Source organism: Manis javanica, chromosome 13 (genome assembly GCF_040802235.1).
Source record: "Manis javanica isolate MJ-LG chromosome 13, MJ_LKY, whole genome shotgun sequence".
In the NCBI taxonomy this organism is placed as follows: Eukaryota; Metazoa; Chordata; class Mammalia; order Pholidota; family Manidae; genus Manis; species Manis javanica.
In genome coordinates, this window is record NC_133168.1 from 84,362,315 (window position 1) to 84,376,085 (window position 13,771).

At 59.2% G+C, this 13,771-nt stretch overlaps 2 protein-coding genes across 5 annotated transcripts; both read left to right on the forward strand.

Moving 5' to 3' along the window:
• The first annotated feature begins 2,461 nt into the window (after positions 1-2,461).
• LOC140845767 (uncharacterized) lies at positions 2,462-6,392 on the forward strand. The gene is made up of 6 exons (XM_073220752.1): positions 2,462-3,786; positions 4,490-4,794; positions 5,371-5,460; positions 5,832-5,980; positions 6,120-6,319; positions 6,366-6,392. Exons 1-6 carry the CDS (start codon positions 3,649-3,651, stop codon positions 6,390-6,392), a joined length of 909 nt encoding a protein of 302 aa, XP_073076853.1. The 5' UTR covers positions 2,462-3,648.
• A 92-nt stretch (positions 6,393-6,484) lies between these two features.
• Positions 6,485-11,937, forward strand: LOC140845546 (ral-GDS-related protein-like). Of its 4 annotated transcripts, XM_073219959.1 has the most exons (10): positions 6,485-7,072; positions 7,812-8,027; positions 8,338-8,441; positions 8,928-8,997; positions 9,730-9,795; positions 10,124-10,201; positions 10,765-10,809; positions 11,103-11,224; positions 11,333-11,439; positions 11,805-11,937. In XM_073219959.1, exons 1-9 carry the CDS (start codon positions 6,491-6,493, stop codon positions 11,418-11,420), a joined length of 1,371 nt encoding a protein of 456 aa, XP_073076060.1. In that variant the 5' UTR covers positions 6,485-6,490; the 3' UTR covers positions 11,421-11,439; positions 11,805-11,937. The 4 variants fall into 4 exon arrangements, 3 of the variants coding, with proteins under 3 accessions (XP_073076060.1, XP_073076059.1, XP_073076058.1); XR_012124380.1 differs by lacking the exons at positions 11,333-11,439; positions 11,805-11,937 and having other exon boundaries at positions 9,730-10,201; positions 11,103-11,196; XM_073219958.1 differs by lacking the exons at positions 11,103-11,224; positions 11,333-11,439; positions 11,805-11,937 and having other exon boundaries at positions 9,730-10,201; positions 10,765-10,837.
• The last annotated feature ends 1,834 nt before the right edge of the window (positions 11,938-13,771 follow it).

Sequence of the window (13,771 nt, forward strand, 5' to 3'; positions counted from 1 at the left end):
CTGCAAAAACCCTTTTTCCAAATAAGGTCACAGTCACAGGTTGGGGAATGGGGAGCACCATTCAACCCAATACAACAGAATAAAGGGTTAGAACAGTTCTCAACTGCCCTCTGGGGACACTTAGTAACATCTGGAGACATTTTTAATTATCATAACTCAGGGAAGGGGTGCCACTGGCATCGAATGGGTTAAGGCCAGGGTTGCCACTAAATGTCCTATAATGCAAAAGACAGCCCCTACATGACCTGGCTCAAAATGTCAAGGATGATGTATTTTGGAAGTGCTGGGATAAATGAAAGCCCTGGTAAAGTTGGAATTGGCTCTGCAGCCCAGCACATGTCACTGGCTGTTCAAATCAGCTCCTCTGAGGCTCCGTGATGGGGGCCATCTCCCTCACCTAATTGGCGGGATTCCTAGGACACCTCACTTGCCTTTTCTCTTGTTTCCTGGGGAACAAGGAATGGTTACTTGTCTTCATGCCATTGGGCTGTAGCAGGTCTTTATGTATTGTAAACACATGTCCTTTGTTGAGGTATGTCTTGCAAAAATTTCCTCGAAGTCCATGTGTGGCTTGACTTTTTTTTTTCTCAACAACATGACTCATGAGGGAAATGGAAATGAAATGTAGGTGGAAAACATAGACAATGCACATGAGAATGGCTAAAATTAAAAACTTGAATGAGAGAAGACATGAACGTAGTATCAGAGTCCAGGGTATTGCATGGAGAGGGGTAGCATGGTGGGATCCATACACAGCCAGCTGCGTACCCGGCCGGCTGCACAAGGCAGTGGGCACTCGGCAACAGCATCAGCTAACAGGTTCCCAGCAGGAAGGGCCAGCACTGGTACTCACAGCACAGAATGAAGAAGGACTGGCAGGGGCAGGGCCAGGACAGGCTGACTCCTGGGAGCTGTAGGCTCACCTGTTCACTGAACCGAAACCTCAGTAAGGTGCAACTTGTGCCTGTGTTTTTCTCCTAAGTTTATGAAAGTGGTAAGAAGTGTAGCAGCAGCAAGGGGAACAGCCTGGAATGCAGAGTGGAGGCCCTGGGCTTGCAAGCACTGCCCGCTCGGCTCCTGAGGCCTCTGTGGAGGGAGTGGGGCAGCAGGTCTGGACATAAAGGCCTCTGTGGGTCCCCTCTTCTCATTTCCCCAACTTGTTTATGTGCTAGAAGTGGGGGAGGGGCTCTTGAGAAAATTCGGCATGCGAGTATTAAATGCAAGGCTGTCGGCTCCAGGCAGTTGCAAGAATACAGTCCCTTGCTGATTCTAACAGCAACATTTGCAGAATTTGAACAAGTAAGACAGTCCACTGGAAATCTGCACCGCAGATGGCAGTTCCTGTCAGCCAGCACTGATATTCCAAGAAACGCTTAGGGCTGTGTTTTTCAACTTGTGGCTATCTTCAGGTAATAAAGTCAGAAACTCTCCCTCAAGGCATTTCATGACCTGTTTTGGGACTGCTGTTAAGGGAATGTAACAGTAAGAAATGAATTTGTAATAGAAGAAAAGGGGAATCAAATCTTTGTTAAAAACTGAACACTAACATTCACTGGAAAGTGAACTCAAGTAGCCCCAGAAACTTTGTAACCACTAATGGGGTAGGGGTGGGGGGGGGGCAGTTTCTAACTGTTCTCCAGGTTTTCTGAGTCTGAGGGTCAGAGTTAAAGCTGAAAGCTGATTTTGTTCAACCCCAAGCATCCAGTCCCCGGGGACTGAGGAGGAGCAGAAAAGAAAAACAAAAAGCTAGTGAATCGGTGCAGGAATGTCTGCCTGGACCCTTGCAAACTGCAACTTCATGTGTCTGCACCCCAGCCTCTCTCCTACCATTTCCCCTGGAAAAGCCCTGACCGCTTGTTCTTCAAGGCAGGAGCCTGCCACTCCCTCACTTGCTAGCAAGTCAATAAACGATTCTTTCCTTTCCTCAAAACCTTGTCATTGTGTTTTGTGGTTTGACCTTAGGGACGATGACCAGGTTTGGTATCAGGAGCAGCACCCCCCACCCCGACCAAGTGCCCGCAGTGCCGTTCCTTCAGTGTCAGAACCACCACAGGGCCGAGCTGTCGGGGACGCAGACCTCCCGGCTTCCTCCTTGCGAGCCACAGGGGACTGTGCTGGCGAGGAATTCACGCTGTGTGGCAGGTCAAGTACAAGCCTCTAGAACTCCCTCTAAAGTATACATTGAAAGCAGTAATGCCTTTCAGGAGAGGTTACAGAAACCAGTGTCACCACCAAGGATTTGAAAGAAGTAGGGATGTTGATTTCCACATACCCTTATTGAAGTCACTCACTTGGCCTACTCAGAAAACTGATGAATCTTGGAGATGACATGACGGTCACCGTAATCGGAGCGTCTCAAATTGCAGTTCCTGCTGCACATGGGGATTCATCACTTGATCCCCAAGCACCCAGTGTGTAACTATTGGTCAGGAAAATGCTCTTTGTTCTCTTCCTGTGAGTAAAGACCAGCAGGGCAGTTAGCTTTCAGCCGGCAAGGGGAGAAAACTTTCTCAGAGGTCTATCAGACCTCCAGACTTAGGTTGTCATTTAGACAGAAGGAAGCTTCATCTCCTCTTCCTTCCAGAAGCCGTCACACTGGCCCATCCCATTGATGGTACGAGGCTGATTGGACCCAGTGATCAGGAAGTACAGCTCATCCAGGCATATTGATAGCGCAGTCACGTGTCAGAAGGTGGGAAATAAATCCAACAAAAATTCAGGGACCTTTCATCTTAGAGAAGTTACTAGAAGTCTATCTTGTGGGGATGCCAAGCTATCCCTTCTAAGGTGAAGAATAAGATGCTGTATCTGCACCCCCCACCCCAATACACACACACACACACACACACACACACACACACGAGCACAGCGGCCTGGTGGACCACCTCGGATTTCAGAGGCAGCACAGGCTTCATTTCCGGTGTGCTACTCTGACCCATTCACTCATTGGTCTGAAGAGCACCTAGTTCGAGAGCAGCCTGGACCTTTGGAAGGTGGATGCCAGTAGATGACACCACCTGGATGTCCTCTCATTGCTGGCCCTTCCAGGTGCACATCTGAAAATGACCTAGAAGGGGAGTGACTTGCCTAAGATCACAAGGCCCAGCCCCGGCCTGACTTGCGTGGTGTTCCACGCTCCATGCCAAGCCTGGTTGGCATTCTTCCATCTGAGTCTGTGTGTCAGACACATGTGCCATGAGCCCCCAGGAGTGGGAGGTGTCATCCATATATCCCTGAGGACGTTCCTAGGGAGGAATGTCTGGCATGACCCTGTCTGTGCAGGTTGGGACATTGGGCAGCTCCTGGGAGGTACCGTGACTTCAGCAAGACAGGTAACTGGTGAGAAAAAGCGGCCTGAGTCCTCAACTCGTCTCCTCAGAGCTGGGACACTAGTGACATTGCCAAAGAGCGAGGGGAAGACTGGTGGAGATCTGTGTAGTCGTGCATGGCAAGGGCCAGGAGGGTGGGCAGTCAGCAGCCCAGAGGGGCATGTGGGCGTGTCTGAATGCAGGGAGGGGACCAGGAAATGGACCCTTGAAGAAGTGATGTCACTGATGACACGCCCAGAATTGTGACCCGGACAGAACCCAGATCCTGGCCGCAGACCCCAGTCCAGCTCACTTGACCGGAGGCGCTCGATAGAGCAACATGCGGTCTTGTTGTGCGGAGCCTTCTGAAGGCGTGGGAGTCAGGGAAGCCGAGAGAGAGTGTCGTCTTGCTGCCTGTGGGCGTTGGCTCAGAGACCACCTCCAACGCCTCTGTCCGTGTCTCCCGAGGAGCCCCAAGGTAAGACAGGGCAGCCCAGAGTGGGCCACTCCAGGGCCAGACCACAAGTGTGGCCCATCCCAGGCTGACCTTTCCCCCGGCCCCTTGTGTGTGTGCGGTGGGCGTGGGGCATGGGTGGCACTGCAGGCTGGGGAGCAGGGGGGCAGTCAGTGTCACAGCTCTGGTCTCATCATTCAGGATGTGGAGGTGAGTGTTGGGACCAGGTACTTCCACCCACATGTTAGTCCTATGCCCGGGGGGTGTCCTCTCCTTCCCTGAGGGACGGATGTCTACGCAGATGGCCCTGTGTGTCTGATCTCTGGTCAAGTTTGGGGCCCAAACTGCCCCCTGCGGGGAGGTCCACACAGCCTCGGGTGCCTCCTCCCCAGCTACCAGGTGCCGGCTTTGCAGAGCTCCACCCTGGGGAGCGTGGAGGAGCTGGAGGATGGATTCACCTACTCCATCTCCCTGCACCTGGGGCAGGCTGTCTACACCCCAAGACCCCGTTCCACACCTGGCAACCTGTCAGGGCCCTCCCAGGGTTCTCCACGAGAGTGGCCGACAGTCCCACTCCAGGGGGCCTGGAACCTCGTTCCCAGGGACACCCTGTGCCTCTCCTTGTTTGCATCCCAGGGGGCGGGGGGCTCTCGGGTGAGCTGCAAACCTCCCTCGTCCTGGTGGGTCCTGGGTTTCCTACTGACTATATCCCTGCTGCCCCCCTCAGCGTGAACCTGAACCAACTGTCCATGGGACTGAGGTCCCCACGTGCAGGGCTCCCCGGACAGGAGTGAGGAGGAAGGGGAGAAAGCACTCGGTAGGAGTGGAACCAGCTCCAAACACCAGCCGGAGTGCTTCCGAGGCCACCCTCCCTCCAGAGGACACCAACCAGCTGGCAGCTGTGAAGGAGAAGCAGAGACAGTTCTGGGCAAGAAGGCTGTCTTCAGGGACAACCCTCAGCCGGAACATTTCCTGGTCCCTACACCCTGCAAGGGATGCTGACCAGCCGGCCACGGGCCAGCTGCTCCCCTGGTGAGCACCCACCCCCTCCTCGGCACAGTCGAGCCTCTGCCCACAGCCCGCCGTGTGTCTTGCGTGTCCCCACATGTGTCTGAGCAGCAGCGTGCTCCTCTGACAGGCAGGGTGGCTGGCGATTAGCCTGTCAGGGTGCCCATGGGGAACACGGGAGGCGCCTTAGTGGGGCTCCCCTGGCTCCTGGCAGTGTATAGAGGACTGCCGGCCAAGCTGGGCCACTTCGAGGCTTACTTCTCTGTACCCGATGAAAGCCTTTGGTCTCATCCGTCAGTGGCCTGGAGCCTGGCTCATTTGGAAAAGCACATGGAAAGCAGCCTTTGGAACAGAGGCTCATGATTCCCTGTGGCTGGACCGGGTCCTTGTCCTCACTGTGGCCACACGAGGGACCTCTGGGGGCAGCAGAGGGGTACCTAGGAAGGTTCTGGCAGGACTTCCTTAAGCAACAATAGGTACGCAGTGCCCACTTTGTGCAGACCCTTTGGGGACACAGCATAACTGAGTGAAGGACACAGACACAATACTGGGACCCCATCCCGGGTGGACTTGGGCAGTCACTTCAGGCATCATCCGCAGGTCACGGCCAGGGAGTGTCGCAAGTGATGCCCTCACGGCCTCTTCAAGCAACAGGGGGCATGACGAGGGGCCAGAGGAGGAACTGAAAATGTGAGCATTCACTGAGTCCAGAGGGGCGCTGCCCATCTCACAGAATGGGGGGAGGAGGAGTTTGGGGCTTGGGGCAGAGGGAGCCCAGCAGAGCCCAGCAGAGCCCAGCAGAGCCCAGCAGAGCCCAGCAGGTCACTCATCTTCGGATTCCCATGGGCAGGCTGAGGACTGGGGACTTCCTCTTCGGGAGGATGGGAGAGGATGGGGTCCCAGGACAGATACGCAGGGTCAGGAAGGGGGAGGGGCAGGTGCCTGGACAGGCAGGGGAGTGCACAGCGGCCAGGCCCACACAAGGGTGGACCAGGAGGCCAGTGTGGCCGGAAAAACCAGGCTTTTCACTCTGCCACCCCCCGGCCTTCCCCCAACCCCAGGATGGGATGGGCTAGGCGCCTTGCCTGGGAGCCCGAGCATGTGCCCAGTGTCATCGATGCCAGCCAGCCTTCATCCACCCTGGAGGGCCAAGTCCTCCACCACTTGGTCCAGGAGGAGCATCTGGGACCCACGGTGGCAGAGCTGGAAGGTGAGGGGCTGTGGCCAGGGGACTGTCTAGGGTGGGCCTCCCGGATTGGGGTTCCCTTCAAGGCAGTGAGGGCTCTTCTGTCCTTGTAAGGTGTGGGGAATCAGCCCCGGGGTGACCCTTTCTCTGTGTCCTGCTCCAGAACCACGGCAGATGCAGCTGGCCCCAGAGACACAGGGAGGGCCGTCTTCGTGGCTAGAGCCCGTCCAGGAACTCCCTAAGACCCCTGTGCTGGAGCTACGGCCGGTGTCACCTGCTTCAGCCCCTGCAGAGCCGGAGGACATCCCAGCAGAGGCCTCAGCTCCGAGGCAAGGCCCGGAGCTGGAGCCCCAGGAGCCCTCAGTCATGGGGCCCAGAGCAACTGCCGTAATGGTACCAGGCCTTGCAGAGCCAGAGCCATGTCCAGACCCCATGAGCCCCTGGGACATCCCAGGAGTGGTCTCAGCCCCGGTGCCAGGCCCCGAGCTGGAGCCCCAGGAGCCCTCAGGCATGGGGCCCGGAGCAACTGCCATAATGGTACCAGACCTTGCAGAGCCAGAGCCATGTCCAGACCCCATGAGCCCCTGGGACATCCCAGGAGTGGTCTCAGCCCCGGTGCCAGGCCCCGAGCTGGAGCCCCAGGAGCCCTCAGGCATGGGGTCTGGAGCAATTGCCATAATGGCACCAGGCCTTGCAGAGCCAGAGCCATGTCCAGACCTCATGAGCCCCTGGGACATCCCAGGAGTGGTCTCAGCCCCGGTGCCAGGCCCCGAGCTGGAGCCCCAGGAGCCCTCAGGCATGGGGTCTGGAGCAATTGCCATAATGGCACCAGGCCTTGCAGAGCCAGAGCCATGTCCAGACCTCATGAGCCCCTGGGACATCCCAGGAGTGGTCTCAGCCCCGGTGCCAGGCCCCGAGCTAGAGCCCCATGAGCCCTCGGGCCCGGGTCCCGTGGCATCTGCAGGAATGGCACCGGGCCTGGCAGAGCCAGAGGCGGACCCGGAGCCCACCAGCACCTGTGTCGCGATCACCCGGGACGTGCCAAGGACGGAGGAGCAGACCATCCTGCAGTTCCCCGCCCACCTGGTGGCCGAGCAGCTGACCCTGATGTGTGCGGTGAGTGGAGTGGGCTCTCGGGGTCGCGGGTGGGCCTGCCCTGTGTCACGGGCTGCCCCAGACCTGCCGTCTCCTGGCGTGGACTCCTGTGATCTGGGCCCACGTCCCAGCTTCCCCACGGACTCACCATGTGTCCTGAGAGACTCTCCTCACCCCCAAGCCATCCCTGACCATGGCACTTAGGGATCCTTGCAGACCAATGAGGAGGAGCGGAGGGAAGGTGGGCAGGGCCTGGCCGGGCTGGGAGGGGCAGGGCAGGGGAGGGGTGCTCAGGGAGGTGCTGCCAGGGCCTTAGGTCCTCGGGCCATTGGCCTGGCAGGCCTCCAAAGCCTCCGCACTTCAGAGGCCCCTGCTATGGACCTGATGGCGTGGGAGACACAGACACCAACAAAGGCCCTGGGTGGAGGTGTTTCGGGGGAAACTGCACCTGAATAGAGAGTGGGATCCCCGGGGTGGCAGAATGGGAGGCAGATGCCCCAGGACGGGCAGGTGTGAGCTGCCTTGTGCTGCAGGGGGGAGGTGAGTGAGGGTGCCTGTGAGCAAAGCCCCTCCGTTCCCCACCACTGTGGGGTCCTGTGCATCCGGTCCTGGGTGCCTCAGTGGATGCGGTCTGAAGCCTGGACAGCCACAACGCTCACAGCACGTCCCCAGCTGCCTGGGCCCCAGCTCTGACTGGTGACCCTGCCTGGGAATATGGGCACCAGGGGCACAGCTGGATGACACCCCTTGTCATAACCAGGAGCTGTACAGCAGGATTGCATACGGTGAATTCAAGGCCTACTTAGTGAGCCAGCCACTGATGGAAGGCACTGAGCTCCTGGGCCCCAACGTGCAAATGGTCATCAGGCAATTCGATGCCATGGTTAGCTTGGTCATCTCCTCCTGCCTCGGGACCGTGACCATGACAGCCCAGGACAGGGCCCAAGTGATGGAGTTCTGGATCCAGGTGGCCGAGGTGTGTCATGGGATGGCCCCCAGAATCCCTCCTTTGCCATCTCTCAGGATGGTCGTCTGTGGTCTACCCTGCATGGTCCCTGAGCCCCTCATGCCAGGGGCATAAGGACATGGACTCGCAGGCCCCAGGGGTGGGACAGCCATGCCTGGCCTCTTCCTTGGGTTGAGCTACAGTCCTCCACCCAGGAGGGCTGCCCAGCAGGTACCAGGTGTGTTGGGCTCCCTGGGTGTCTGTCTCCTTAAGGACAGGAATTCACGGGGGGACAGAGCACAGAAGCAGGCCAGGCTCTCAGCTCTGTCTTCCCTCCCAGGAGTGTCTGGCCCTCAAGAATTTCGCTGCCCTCCGTGCCATTCTCTTGGCCCTGCAGAGCCGTCCCATAGGTCGACTGGAAAGCACTTGGGGACATGTTTCCTGGTGGGTAGTCCTGTCCCTGGGACCGGGGCACCTGAGTGGACAGGGACACACCTACATCTTGCAGTGTCCCTCAGTGGGCTGAGACTTCCTGGGAGGCGGCAGAGCCTAGGGGCAGGGATGGCGGGCTCTTGGGGCCCCCTGTGGGTTAGGCCAGGGGTACCCCTGTAGGAATCAGTTTCCTGCAATGTCAGGTATGGGTTGAAGCCCATTAGAGATCTTGAGCTTGTGCTCTGCAGCAGGAGGTCTCTGCCCCAACGACAGCAACCTGGCCCAAAGCAGATTCGCCCCCGGGAGAACTGGGAATGGAGGCCCTAGGTGGAAACATGCAACACCCTCCCCAGGCCATGGATTCCCTAGGGCCCAGGGCTGTGGTGGAAAGCCTCCTGCAGGCTAGTGGATCTCCTGGGTGCCCCAGGAAAAGGGGTCTGCCCCCAAACTCTCCACCTGCTGGCCATGTTTCTCCCTAATCCTCTCCCCTCCCCTTAGGAAGAGCTACTGGACCTACAAAAAACTTACAAAGAGGGACAAGGAGGCTAACAGAGAGTGGCTCCTCAAGGTAAATGGAGGCCAGAGGTCTGGAAGGGAGGGTCCTCAGGGAAAGTCCTCTGCCGTGCTGTGGCACAGACTTGGGGAAGACTCGAGGTGTGTGGGGTGAGAGGGGGGAGCTGATGGGGAAAGTAGGGTCCCCCAAGCCCCCAAGGGCCTCGTCTGTCTCCCTCCCTGGCTCCACTTGACTGGGGGCCTGGCATCCAGTGAGGACCCAGAGAACAGGCTCCTGTCAGGGCTGGGGTTGGCATGGAGTCAGCAGCAGGGGTGGGGTCTGTGGCTGAGCAAGGTCGGCTTCTCCCCTGGGTCCCCTGAGCCTGTCACTGCCCCTCTGTGGCCTTAGGCTCCTCATGTGGACATGGAGGGTTGCCATCACCCTGGGGTGCGGGCCTCCCAGGTGAGCAGGGTCCAGGGAGCACAAGACGGGCTTCAGCTTTGTGCGCCGCCCCCCCCAGTGATGTGAGGGAAGCCGTGCTGATAGCCAGGTGACAGTGGGTGCTCGGGGCACCCTGGGAGGCAGAGGGACCTCCCCTGACACACTCAGGGCTGTGGCTGAGGCCTAAGGACCCCCATGAGTATGAGTGTGTGCTGGAGCTGAGGTCGCTCTAGGCTGAGAGCCTGCTGGAGGTGGGGACAGCATGGGTGCCAGGGGGCTCGGGCAAGGCATCCATGCACCACGGTCTGGTTGTGGGAGGCCACATGGGAGGGGAGCATGAGCACCTGAGTGTCCTGGTCCTTGCAGGAGGCGAGGGCCATCGTGAAGCAACAGCTGTGCGCCCTCACGGGATGCCAGTATACGAAGAAGCAGGTGAGAGGGGCGTGGCACGGGTCACGGGCAGTGGGGGCGACCCTGTACCTGCTCCTGGTGCCACCAGCCCTGAGCTGCCGGCACTGGGGTGACCAGGAGGAGGGCGAGAGCAGCTGGGTACAGGGGGAAGGTGGAGGACAGGTGCAGGGACCACAGGTCCTGGGATTGGGCAAAAGCCAGCCCTGGGAGGGACTGAAAGTGGAGCTCAGGGTGAAGGGAGTGGAGGGAGGCAGCATAGGGTGGTCCAAGGGAGCTGGGGGCTGCGGGTTCAGGGGAGGCTCTGTGGGTGCCCCTGAGGCAGGTGGGGACTCATCACCTCCCTACCCAGGTCCCACAGGGCATGGTCCCATTCCTTGGATTGTTTCTGCGTGACATGCCCGTCGACCAACTCCAGGAAAATAATGACGTGAGTGACCCAGCAGGGCACAGGGGGGCAGGATGAGATTTAGAGAGGAGAGAGCCCCCAGTGAGCCCGGACCTCTCAGCACAGGGCCTCCCCCCCTCCTGAGTCCCCCCTCCACCCCAGGAGCTGGGCTTCTTGGAGAGGAGTGCCAGAAGGACCGGCTTAAGCCCCGGTCCTGGCCCCAGGGCAGGTGGGGCTGAGGGCTCCAGGGGGCGGCATCTGGGCAGGACTGGTCTCCCCCTCAGGCCCTGCCCAGGGAGAGGGATGCTGCTCCTTCAGGGCAGGAAGCACATCAGGGGGCTGGCAGTGCCTTCCCGCCTGAGGCCCCAGTCTCCCTGTCTGCCATCACACAGTTGCGTGGGAAGCTTGGCCTCAGCTCCCCAGTGCAGTCCCCGCTTCTCGGTAGCCCCGATCCCGGGCCAGGTCCGGATGTCGTTTCTGGGCAGGCCTGCCCCTTGGAGGGCCCTGGAGGTCCTCCAACTTGAGAAACGGTAGGGACGTGCCAGCCTCGCTCTGGGCTCAGGGGGCTGTTTCTGATGCACTTTGGTTGCCTTCCTGCCTTCCAGGGTGACGGGATGAGACAGAGACAGTTGAGCGCCCAGTCACAGAAGGTGAGGGATGGAGTCAAGACCCCCTGGGCAGGACCCTGTCTGGCCCATCCCGTGGGTCTAACGTGTCTGGAGAGTTAAGACACACAGAGCTGAGGATACTAAAGGTTTTGTCAGGTGGGGGGTGGCAGCAAGGCCTCCTTCCTGGAGGAGGAGCTGGAGACCCAACAGTGGGAACAGGCAGGGCTGGATGGCATTGGAGGGAAGGTGGGTTCCCGTGTGAGCAAAGAGCCAGGACCATCCCACTGCCCGACTCCTCACGCCCTCGTCTGCATCCTGTCCTTCCTCTGCCCCAGGTCACTGTCATCCTACATGAGATGACAATATACCAGCACGTGGCCAGACTGTATGACCTGGAGCCCGAGGAGCACGTCATGTCATTTCTCCAGGCCGTGGAGCCCCTGGATGAGGAGGAGAGGTGAGGCCGGCTGGAGTCAGGCATGGGCTGCAGCTGCCAGCAGGCTCTGGGGGAAGGGCCCCCTGACGTGTGGCTCCAAGGGCTCACAGGTGTCCCTCTGTCCTGCAGCTACAGCCTGTCCTGCCAGCTGGAGCCCCCAGGCCAGGGGGCCAGCAGAAAGGGACTGTTGCAGTTCTTCAGGTCCCACAAGATTTAAACTTCCTGACCAGGGCCAGGTGAGTTTCTGGGCTGGGGCGATAGGCAGGGGGTGGGCTGCTCCTCAGCCTCAGGGAAGCTTCGGGCCATGCTGGGTGTGGGGGCGTCCTAAAGACCGGTGGGGCTGGGGTCCCAGCTCCACGGCCGACCAGTCCTGTCAGACTGAAGGGTGGTTCCCCTCCCCCTCTGGGACCCAGCCTCCTCCTCTGTGAGTAGGTGATGCTCAGGAGCTTTCCCGTGACAGGGACTCCCGGGGTGCTGGTGATTGACAGGACCCTCAGCACAGGGCCCGGAACCCAGAGGGCAGTGGGGATGGGGTGGAAGCAGGATAATGGGGGGAACCCGGGATAACCTGCCTCTTCTGCTCACCCGCATGGCCCTGTAGCTGCTGTCATCGGGCCCGCAGCCCTGCTGGTGTCCTGGCTGCATGTGGAGGAGAGCTTCTTCCCCTTCGGGCAGGCGACATCTGGCACCCCAGGACCCCAGTCTGCTTGCTGCTCCTCCTCCTCCCGCTGCTCATCCTGAGCCTCTGCTGGGGCAGGTGCTCTGGCACCTCCTCTGTCAGCAGACTCGGGCAGCTCCCCAGGCTGCCGCTGTATCCTCAAGGACGCGTATATAGCTGCGGCCAACCTGGCCCCCTTCGTGATGTGTCGTCCCCTCTGCTCGTGGCCCACTGGACAGAGGCGAGCCGCCCCACCGTGTGGAGGATGTTCCCCTTCGTGCAGGTGGCCTCCCACCGTGATGCCAACTCCTGCCTGGGCACCATCAATCACCGAGTCGTAGCCACAGGGTTCCAGGAAGAGATGGGGGCTGTCCTCACCAGGTCCGGCCTTTCCCGGGATGGACATGGACACGGCGCAGTGCTGTGTGGGACCACGGCCCCCTGGGTGCCCAGTGCAGGCATCCGTGGATGCAGAGGTGGCCGGCTATCTCAGGGTTCCGGGGCTTGCTTCCAGGGGAGCCCCCTGTGCAACTCCCTCCCCTTATCCCTGAGAAATAGCCTCCCCAGGCACAGTGTGGTCTGGGTGTTTGTTGTGTCTGAGGTTAATGGTTCCTGGGGGTTGGGGTCATCCCTGTGCAGAATGTAATAAATGCTGAACGGATTGCCACCACACTGCTCTTTCTTCTCAAAGCTCTGCCCCTCCTGCAGACATCGTGTGCCCCAGCCCACCCCACCCCCAGCCCTCAAACTCTATGACGAAGGGGGGCCCTGACCTCCGCCAGGTTGTCATCCATCCTCTGTCCTCCCCCATAAGGTGCTGAGGAAGAGCGGGGCACTCCAAGCCCCAGGCTGGCACACCTTGGCAGCACTGGGGAGGGCTGTTCAAACACAAACTGAACCTTATTTCCTGTCACCTATAGATTATGATCAGACACAGAAACTTGCTGATTAGAAGCCCCAGGGTGTCTCTTCAGTCTTGAACACCACTGCAGATGTACCCAAGTAGATCCCACGGCTGCAGGGCACCAGTCTAGCACTGTCCCATTTAATGAGACACAGCTGCTTCACACATTCCAGAAAATTCCTTTTCAAAAAACTCTCAACTTGGTCTCTCAAAGCACCTACAAGAGGAGCACTCCTTCCATTGGGGGGCTTTCTGTGAGCCCAATTTCTCCATGCTTCACACCTCAGAGAACCCCCCAAAGCTCCCAGGTCCCCAGTCCTCCCCCACGGTGCCCCTCAGCCATCCATCCCCAGGCCAGGCTGGTGTGAGGCCCCTGGTGTCCCGCTCCTGGGTCCTGGCTGAGTGGCCTGACGTCTGTGACAAAAGGTTCGGGAGGCTGAGCAGAGGCACTTGGCTCTGATTCTCCCCATAATGCTCCCCCAGGGCTCTCGGGATGTGTTCACCCTCCCAGGAGGGGAGGCCTGGCCTGGAGGGGAGTTCCAGGATCAGCACAAACACCCCCTTGGGGGCCTCCAGGCTGGAGACAAGTCTCCAGGTCTTATGCTGCAGGTGGGGCCCCAGACTGGGAATAGGGAAGCAAGGAATTCATGCTGTGTGGCAGGTCAAGTACAAGCCTCTAGAACGCCCTCTAAGGTATATATTCCAGGAGAGACTACAGACTGATGTCGCCACCAAGGATTTCAAAGATGTAGGTGTGGTGATTTCCACATACCCTTATTCATCCTACTCAGAAAATGGATGAATCTTGGAGATGACAGTGCATGATTGCCGCTTCCATCCTACACTAGATCCGGACGCAAAAGCACTTGGCTGTGCTGTATGACCTGGAGCCCGACAAGCACTTCATGTCATTTCTCCAGGCCATGGAGCCCCTGGATGAGGAGGAGAGGTGAGGCCCGGCAGGAGTCCTGTGTGGGCTCCAGCAACTGGTGAAGGAGCTTGGATT

Bases quoted from the DNA above. Each gene is read 5' to 3' on its own strand.
- LOC140845767 (XM_073220752.1), top strand. From the start codon at position 3,649: ATGCGGTCTTGTTGTGCGGAGCCTTCTGAAGGCGTGGGAGTCAGGGAA. The intron at 3,787-4,489 runs GTAAGACAGGGC...TGCCCCCCTCAG, and splicing joins GTCTCCCGAGGAGCCCCAAG to CGTGAACCTGAACCAACTGT. The intron at 6,320-6,365 runs GTCATGGGGCCC...CAGGCCTTGCAG, and splicing joins TGGAGCCCCAGGAGCCCTCA to AGCCAGAGCCATGTCCAGAC.
- LOC140845546 (XM_073219957.1), top strand. From the start codon at position 6,491: ATGGTACCAGACCTTGCAGAGCCAGAGCCATGTCCAGACCCCATGAGC. The intron at 7,073-7,811 runs GTGAGTGGAGTG...TGTCATAACCAG, and splicing joins AGCTGACCCTGATGTGTGCG to GAGCTGTACAGCAGGATTGC. The intron at 8,442-8,927 runs GTGGGTAGTCCT...CCCTCCCCTTAG, and splicing joins ACTTGGGGACATGTTTCCTG to GAAGAGCTACTGGACCTACA.